The sequence below is a fragment of the Seriola dumerili genome, unplaced genomic scaffold (genome assembly GCF_002260705.1).
Source record: "Seriola dumerili isolate Sdu_G_001 unplaced genomic scaffold, Sdu_1.0 BDQW01000756.1, whole genome shotgun sequence".
In the NCBI taxonomy this organism is placed as follows: Eukaryota; Metazoa; Chordata; class Actinopteri; order Carangiformes; family Carangidae; genus Seriola; species Seriola dumerili.
In genome coordinates, this window is record NW_019175011.1 from 416,059 (window position 1) to 425,620 (window position 9,562).

General features: G+C 41.3%; 1 protein-coding gene across 2 annotated transcripts; it reads left to right on the forward strand.

Moving 5' to 3' along the window:
• The first annotated feature begins 3,033 nt into the window (after positions 1 to 3,033).
• On the forward strand, positions 3,034 to 8,819 carry LOC111236907 (m-AAA protease-interacting protein 1, mitochondrial-like). 2 transcript variants are annotated; one of them, XM_022765816.1, is made up of 5 exons: positions 3,034 to 3,538; positions 4,343 to 4,414; positions 4,736 to 4,862; positions 5,533 to 5,677; positions 7,713 to 8,819. In XM_022765816.1, exons 1-5 carry the CDS (start codon positions 3,134 to 3,136, stop codon positions 7,810 to 7,812), a joined length of 849 nt encoding a protein of 282 aa, XP_022621537.1. In that variant the 5' UTR covers positions 3,034 to 3,133; the 3' UTR covers positions 7,813 to 8,819. The 2 variants fall into 2 exon arrangements, with proteins under 2 accessions (XP_022621537.1, XP_022621538.1); XM_022765817.1 differs by lacking the exon at positions 4,343 to 4,414.
• The last annotated feature ends 743 nt before the right edge of the window (positions 8,820 to 9,562 follow it).

The window sequence follows — 9,562 nt, forward strand, 5'->3', positions numbered from 1 at the left end:
GTTTCTGCTTCCTCATCCTATTGGTTGTCTTGTGACCCCTCAGATTTATTTAGCTCGGGGCCACTGGGAAGTTTCACCTGATATACATGAACGTCAGACATCCAAATTCTGCTTAACAGAATTATTTTAAAGGAGTGATTTAATCCATCAAACATAAAGTGATATATTCCAGAGCCTGGTGTGTTATTCATGATCACTGATCAACCACTTTTCACCTCTGCTCCACCAGTGACCTGCCTCGCACACTCTGGAGGTTTGCTGAACACGACACCTTCATCCCTGTCGGTGGATGTTACCCAGGAGCTCAGCTGTGGACAACAGTGCCTTTCAGTGGCTCAACAGGAAAGAGCTCAACGGAGACACTGGCTACAACATTAAAGCCCTCACACACCATCTCTGTGACTCTGGATTACATTACAGGCCTTTGACACTCTGAGCTGCAGTGTCCTACAGTGAGTGCAGCAGATAAACTTGAATTATTTACAGTAAAAATACTAAGAAAACACCTTAACAACCTATTGAGAAAGATTGAGAGAGTGGAGGAATAACAGACTGGCAGTCTGGGCCTCGGTGCCATCACATCCACCAAAGAAATGTGTCACTAAACACCAAAAAACTTGTATATTCAACTTTGTCCCACAGCATTTAGGCCGCTCATTTAACTGTTCACTTCTATTTTCTTTAAATGTTATCTCCCTAGATGAAGGTCTAACTGCTGCTTCAAAAATAAGAATATACCCTGACAACAAAATACTAGCTACTAGTCATTATGTTTTAATTTGAAAGAGTATTTTTTAATTTGAAAAACTGTCATATTAAAAGACACCAACTCTGGAAAATCAGAATCTGCCTTAAAAGTCCACAGTGTGAAGTGTCTGTGTTTGACTGTCAGCGCCTCTTCAGGATGTTGAAAGCTGTTGAAAGACATGACCTCTGTGTCGTCAGCAGGAGCCACAGCCCTACTGGTAGGATCGACGTGTCAGACTGGTTTTAACTGGTTTTGGAGGCAGTTTAAATCTGTTAGTTCATACACTACGCTTTCTTTCTATTGTTTGCTTATTTTCAGTCGGTAAACCTCGTCTGTATGTGACAACTTATTCGCGAGAAAGTTTACAAGTTATGCAAAAAAGCAACAAGAAAACCAAGGGCCCCCGGACAATAAGAGGCCCAAAAGTTTCCCTCCATGTAAACTAATATCTGTTAGAGAAACTGCACTAAAGTACAAAATCAACTAAGGTGGGCCCAACATGATTATCTACTGTTGTGGCCCTGTCCTGAAGAGACATTATGTCAAAATCTTTAAGAGCTTTATTATTATGATGTATATTATTCTAAAATCTTGCATATGCAAATTAAGTTTTTTTTTTTAATCAAACTGCCACAAACTAGGTATTCTTGCAGAGATGTACTGGTTTCACTGGACTTAATGGGAACTCTGTCTTCCTTCCTATCTTCACTCCTTTCATTTCTCCTTCCATCCTCCTCCTCCTGCTCCTCCTCCTCACTCTAAACCTAGTTAGAAATCTTGATTATGGTGTTATAAACAGCAGCCTGGCCTCAAACTCTTTTTCACTTGTGTGTTTATCTGCAGATTCTCCAACAATTAATCCCATCCAGCGTGGAGTCGTTAATATTCTGCTCCATTCGACTCGCAGATGTAAAAAGCATTCTCAGCTGACACACGTAATTACTATGATACATCCCGGAAAGGTTTCCGTGTCTGAGCGCAATCTCAAATAACCAAGTGCTGCGCTGCTAATTATTGATAAATAAAATTAGTTGGGAGAACTTCAGGTGGGCGGGGCCGCGCGCAGGTGTCTGCCGCGTGCGTGTGGCAGAGGAGGGAAGAGAGAGACGGGAAAACGGCGCTGACCTGTAATCACCGGGAACAGCGGGGACTTAATGATGTTTTGGTCTGCTGATCAAATTTCACATTTTCGCACAATCATTTTAGGCACCTGCGCAGAAAACAAAGCCTGGGCGGAAACTGCTGGCCCGTAGGAACAACTGGTTCTGTAGTGTGTGTGTGTGTGTGTGTGTGTGTGTGTGTGTGTGTGTGTGTGGTGTTGTTGTCCTTTCTCTATCGTGTTAATAATACATGCACGCACAGATACTTAGGTTTGTTTTGTAGTTTTTTCATACTTTATAACACACAACACACACAGGTGACACCCATTGAGGCACAAAATCTGGGACAGACACACACAACGACCACTACCACACTAGCGACATCCAACACACATACCACAGACAACACGACAGATAAATGGATATTTATCTCCCTCTACTGGATTCTATCAGTAAAGCCACTTTGCTGCCTTTAAGTGCTCATCGTCAAACACAGCTATAGACTCTCTCTCGATAACTACAAATATTATTTGAAATTAAATACGTTATAGGCTAGTTATGTAATATGTGCTGCTAGAAAATATTATACATGGTTTTGCTGAACGCTCATAATGACACTGGTGAGCATAGAAACCCAGAGCCAGCTTGTCACTGTGGATAGTTTCTTTTAAATCGACTAACAGTTATATAAAAGCGATAAATAAAAGTTTGTGTCAGATTAGGCTGTTGTTTCTGGTAAATCATGTTATATATTGTTTGAAATCTACTTACATCTACATACTGTACATTAATTGTTTGTATAAAAGAAATGCCACATGTATATTTTCATATTTGACCATCATGCAATCCTTTAACTTCCCATCGACTTTTCAACTTTAACTATCCTGAAGGAATTTTAGTCTGCAGGTGAGATTAGGAGCAGCATCAATCTATTAGTCAAACACACGTGATCAATATAAAATATATTCATAAAAAAATATATATATATACCAGTTTAAAGTAAAAAAAATAAGTACAATCCAGAGACACTACTACCGTACTTTCAAGTGTAACTAAATCCTAATATAAAGCAAAAATAAAGCGCTCCACCTGATTGTTTCTACATTTCCAACAGCACTGGAAGGCAGCAGTCATGTGTGTGTACGTCGTGTACGGCTGAAGGATTATGGGTACGGCATGGGGTGAGTTGCATAAGGTTGCCGAGAAGGCAGCTGTGAGTGGAGGCTGTTTCAGCCCCGGTCCTCGGGTCACACGTCGCATGTAACGCCGCGTCCTCCTCGCTTCGATGCAGCGGATCGCCAGTCTCGCTGCATGCCGGGAGTTCGGCGGCCTCGCGGCGTGCAAGCCCGGGGTCTGCGCCTTGACGAGGGGCCCGAGCTGCAGCGGGCAGCCGGTCGTGCACCGGCAGTGGGCGGGTGTGTGTGCGCGTCCTTTCTCCGGGGAGCACGCAGCGCAAGGCCGCAGGCTCTGCAGGCGGAGGTTCGCGTTTGTGAGTCAGAAACACAGACTTTTCAGCACCCAGCCCGGAGCCGACAAGCCGGAGGGGAGCTCCGGTGGACAGCCCGATATCTCCGTGGTCGGCATCCCTGACCCGCTCACATGGATCCGCTGTAAAGGCATCATGTTCCTCATCGAACTGTACTTTGAGTTAGACGTCAACTCTGTAGAGTTTGACAGAGGAGTAAAACAGGTAACTATTGACGGGTACCAACACGCCCTCTACTAATTACCATTAAACCAATGATGTAGTAAGAAGCTGGGAAACGTTTCCCTGTATGTGGTCCATAAAGGGCTCCAAACATCTCCCTTTATTTGTTTACGTGGCATTGGTTTAAAAGTTTGTGATTCTTCAAATGTAAATGAAGCATAAAAACTGATTTTCAGACATTTCCACGAGGGGGGTCAGAGGTCAAACTTAGGATGAGACTGATGAAAGGCTGGAGGGAAGGTATTATAAGACCTAGAGGAGGTTTTTAGCTCCTCACTTTTAATAATAGATAAATATGTAAGGATGAAAACACACCTAAAGATCTCAGACTGCCTCATCATCAATGTATCTCAACAGCAACTGCACTTGTAACTTTGATCAAACCCATTCTTGGTGTGTAAACCTCACCTCATGTCACCTGGTAGCTGTTCAGCAGCAGCAGTGGTTGTGGAGTTGTAGATGCTGAAATGTACTTTTGTTCTGGCTTAACAATTTAAATCCTTAATTTGAACTTCTACAATTACACCTGGGCAGACACATTCTGTTGATGAAGATTGTGTGATATGATTAAAAGCTCCAGAATGGCAACTAAATGGACCTCACAGGGAGACTGTTTTCTTAACTAGACATTCAGTGGTTGTGTATTTGGTTTTTCCCTGTTATTACTTTGATGAAGACAAAGGTTTCCACCAAAGCATCAAAGTTAACACGACCAACACAACCCACAAACATTACTGACCATGATGCAGGTAAATAAACACCTGTCTTGTTCCTCATCCGACCCAGGCTTTGGTCCATGTCTCCAATGTGATGTCCTGTGGCAGATACCATGAACTGAGAGGGGTCGTGTCCAATGAGGTAACAAATCATGCACATGCTGGAGATTTGTGCCTTCTGTTACGGACCACTAGTACTATGGAAACTGAAATAAATATATATATATATATATATATATACACATGAACATGTGATATATATGTATCGATTAGACTCCTGTGTTTTTGGGCAGTGTGTTCACTTCCAAAAAGCACAGCATCACATTGTAAAACAATGTTTTGCAGTCCAACAGTGTGATTCTTATACAACATTAGGTTTAAATTCATCACACGGGTCTCACGATCAAATATAATCCATGACCCGGTCAGTTTTTGTTTTGATTTGTCTCTCTTGTGCTTTCAGATGGTAGAATATATTGAGAAGAGGTGCCGGTCTCTCACCAATGCTCAGAGGCAGCAGCTAGCTATAACAATGGATGATATTATATTTGTGCTTCCAGAAGACGTGTCTGTTGTCTTTGATCAATATGGTAAGTTTTGCACAATTCGTTTTCATACAGTAACAAACAAACAGAGGCTACGTCTACATTACTACCGCCCAGCTGACTGTTTTAGTGCCGTATCAGAACTGATCTCCGTCCATACAATCACACCTGAAAACGCATATCACATGACCATTCACGTACACTTGGCATGCAAATGGCTGTGTAAACAGGAAGCAGATTGTCTACTGAGCAGTTGGGTAGTTGCAGAAAATACTACAAACAAGGAACAGCAAAGACAGTTGTAGCATTAAAATGCACAAAACAGCTGCTACCAAAGAAAACAAGGTCAGCGACGCTTGTATTCGTTGTCCATGTTGCCTTCACCACTGGTAGTCTTGACACGTTAGACACAATCAGCGAGAGACCTTGGGTGGGTCGGTATCTACATCATTGTTTCCAAAGGTCTCCATTTTAACTCCGGAGTAGTGTGAACAGCAGGTGTAAACGTAGCAAAAAGATGCGTTTTAAAACTAAAACGTAGTTGTGTGGACATGGCCTGAGTGAGAAAGTTGTATGACACTTGAGTTGAAATATACATTCTGTCAGGGTTACTTCCTGGTCAGTTGAGGTCTGTCACAATCTGAGAAAGCCACTTAAACTGCTAATCTACTGATGTTGCTGGGCTGCTAACTCTGCTCCGTCTTCCTCTGTGCAGGTAGAAAGTTCTGCTTCATCGTCATGAGGTTTTGGCTCCTGTCAACACACGAAGGGCCCGATGACCCAGAGGGCACAAAAATCTTCAAAGTGGCCTCTAGTGAAGACAGCAGCCCGCAAAAGAAAATTGCGACTGCTGTTTATGAGTAAGCACTGAGCTCGTTGTCTGCACACGCATCACAAACACACCATGTGTCCAAAAGTGTGGATTACAACAAATCTTCCCTCAATCAGCTATGACATGTTCAAATCTATTTCACGGCAGCGTGTGTGCTGGGTCTTTTTTGCTTAACGCTCATTTTTGATCATTAATTTGCTCAGATGTTCGGTGCCAAAATCTCTGTTTGCTTTATTTCTCGGTATAGAGTATGTTGAATCACAATTAAAAAGGTACAAATATTTACTTGGAAAAATAATTATGTGTTGGCAAAAGCTCAAGTTACATGCATGCCTTCTAACATATGGCAAGTCTGATTTTGTTGGGTGGATAACAGAGCCACAGCTACACACAACATGGTGGTGAGTTAAATGTTTTTCAAATATAGAGTGAGACCATGACTGAAAGTGGTCTCAGACTTCTGGACCCGTCTGTATGTGGAAAGGATAATTGAATGTCATGTGTACAGATGCAAATTTATCTAATGTTTAAATCCTTTCTCAGGGAAACGGTGAAACTGAAACACCTTAAAGTAAGAAATATGAGTAGAGGCACTGATTGGGGGAAAAAAAAGTAACAAAAAAACCCACAAATGTGGCTGTATTTACTTTAACACGGTGCCTATATAGCTACCACAGTGGAAACAGCACATCGGTAGAGCAACTGAAACTCCAGTCCTCCGTAACTGTCTACACAGGATGTGGTCAGGCACAGGACTGTGTGCAGGTCATTTGCATTTTGGTTGTGCTCACAATCTCTGTAGTTGTGCTCATAAATCAGCAGAAGGCAATCTTGCCAGGTTGAATCTTTCAGCCTTTGGAGCAAGTCTGAATTCACAAAACATCTACAAAACATGCAAAGAGGAAAATTAAGCACGTCTTGTCCTCATTAAGAGCACTCTATAAATGAATCCTTACTCTATCAATTATCCTCTCATTTGTTCCAAGAAAATAGCATGATATTGCTGAGGAGATTCTCCTAATGTCAGATTTATAATCACAATAATAGCTGCTCCAGCTGTCTCCATCTTTATATCTAAAATTTTCTTTCATGCATGGATGAAATTCTGAATATCAAACAATTGACATGCAGCATGTAGGTAAACAAAAACTTTTTCTGGTCACTGTCTGACTTTAAAAGATAGTCAGAAAATTCTTCTGCCTAATAAATGATGAGAAAATGTATAAGGGGATTCATTAGTTAAGGCTTAAAAATATATCAGTGAGCTTCTTCCTTGATATCGACTAAACTCACAATTTTGCAGGTACCAAATATTGTGCAAGTATTGTGGCTGTTTCTGTAAAATGTCCTCATGTCTGAATGAAGCCAGAAGGAACATCAACATAATGGACAACCATGCCTGAATAACAAAAAGCCATTACTTTAACAATATGAAAAGGGCTAATAGACTCCAGTTCTGATTATGTGTAATTCTGGTGCTGCATCACTTCAGTCGCTCTGATTTTAGTTTAAAGAAACACTGAATTGTTTTGCTGCTGTAAGAGAAAAAGGAGGAAATAATTTCACTCCCAGTGTGCATGTAACAGTTAAAGCCTCTTTCCGTTTCCTATCAGTAATCCAGTTAGTTGTTGGACCACACGGTGGGGTCTATTCTACCTAATGCCCACCTATCTAGTTGGCCAGATTCTCCCTCCCATTGTTTCAGGTCTTAGAATCCCCTCTGAGAAAGCCTGTTACACTTCAAATGTTATCCCAAAGGCTAGCAAACAGTCTGACAGAATAAGGAAGCCATTTTCATAATCTTCACCTCATTATTTTCAAGGTGAAACAAGAAGCAAAACTTAGTTTGAATGTCAGCGTTAGTCAGTCTGCCTTTATCTTCTGGACTTGAAATAAACTTGTACTACTAAGAATTTACGATGCTCTTCTGCAGCTCTTTTGAATTTTCAATAGTGGAGCCCCTGGGTATGCATGATTTACATCAGTCTGAGGAGCTGTTCATGTTTAAAATGAGAGTAAACTTTCTTAGCTCCCGTTAAACATGTCTGCCTCTTTCCCTCCAGATTCCACAGAGAGCTGACGAGGGGGGCCTCTCCTGACTGGACGGTCACGACTGTTTGGCACTGGCACTGGAAACTGGCGGAGGACGCAGCAGCAGACTAGTGTTCAACTGGATTTATTTAAGTATGAAAGACTACGTTAAACTGGACAACAGTCAAAGTGAGCAGCAGACTGAAGGTGAACATGAAATGGGACCCAAAGCCATAGCCACTGAAGCTGTGCAGACAACTCAAGACCTCAGAACTTTATACATGAAACCAATCCTCCTACTTGAAGGTCATCCTTTGATCCTCAGATGCCTTTAGTTCCTTCCTCCAGTGATTTCACACTGTTGAAAATGTTAGTAATACAAGTCAAAGTAGGAGTAACACTCATTAAGTGTTTTTAGCTAAAATATGGACAGCGCGATGAGGTCACTGGAGGAAGACTCTCTTTTCCTCTGACTGTGTTTTCTGGAGCTTGACCTACAGTACGCATGAAAGTTTTTGTCATGGGATTCCTTGGTCATCTCTATTATAAGTGATTAACCTTCATTTGCTAAGGAAGACCATGAGATGGGGCTGAAAGCTCACAGAAAAGTAAGTAAAATATTGTTTCCAAGGTCAAAAATGAACTTTGACACCCAACTCCACATTGAATTTGTTAAACCAATAACCTGTATCAATAAATTGTTTGATTGTGACACCAAACTGTACCTCTAACCCTTTAATTTACACAGGAAATCTGACCCTCCCCAACACTCACAACCAATACTTATGAGATCTCATCTACACTGTACCAATAACTGGCCACTCTGACATTGCACTGATGAACAAAGGGACTGTACAAATACTAGACTGGTAACTTCAGCTGAACCACACTTGAACTATACTACGACACCCTTTCCACAACATGTCCAAATAATATAGTACAACATGTGTAACCGTGCACAGAGACAGAACTGTTGTCCTCTGCATATGGCAAAATTTCTTTTTGATGTAACTATTTAAGAAACTATTGACCTTATTAATTAGAATTAAATAAACAATAAATCCATGGCAAGGAAAAAAAATGAAAGTGTCCAAATAGTCTCTAAGTTTGCAACGTTTCACACAACAGTTTCTGACCTCAGCATCAACAGGCTTGTGTAACAGCAGGCAGCATTAGCATTAAAGGCCAAGTCCTTCTACTCCATAACTGTATTCTCCACATGATTCATGAAACATGTAAGGGACCAAATATAAGAGTATTCTGGTACTTGTGATAAGAAGCAAAGTGAAACAAGATAATCCCTTTTCCATAGTAGGCAGGAGGGGGCGTATGTTCTAGTACATGGTTGTCGGCAACGCAGTTGACTGTTCAAGGAAGTACTTTATGGGTCATCAAGAGATCACAACACTAGTCTTATACCAAGTGAAAATAGTTGTATAGCATGGCTGCAAGCAAGGATGACAAATTCTACTAAAAAATTCTCCACCTGTTTAACTAACTCACAGTGTCTGAGCCCACAGTCAATGCCAGAAACGTGTCACTTGTCAAAAACATCACGTCTGACAGGCTTGTGAATGCTGCGTGTCATCCCATTCTGTGAAAGCTTGCTGCAGCATTATTAATGTTGACAACATATCTGACAAACAGAGAGGATTCTGTCATTAGCGGCCACTAATTCATGCATAATGAAAAACGCTGAGGATTATTCTAATTTTCCTGCATAGTAATATGCAGTCTGTGGAAGTTTGCGTGGGGGTTTTTTGGTTCCAGTAGAGCATCTCGCAGAGTCATAATGAGATTAAATGAGTGCAGTTAGCTTAGCACATGTCAATATGCTCATGGATATGGTGAGAGCACATTAAACAATTTACCACGCCTGTGC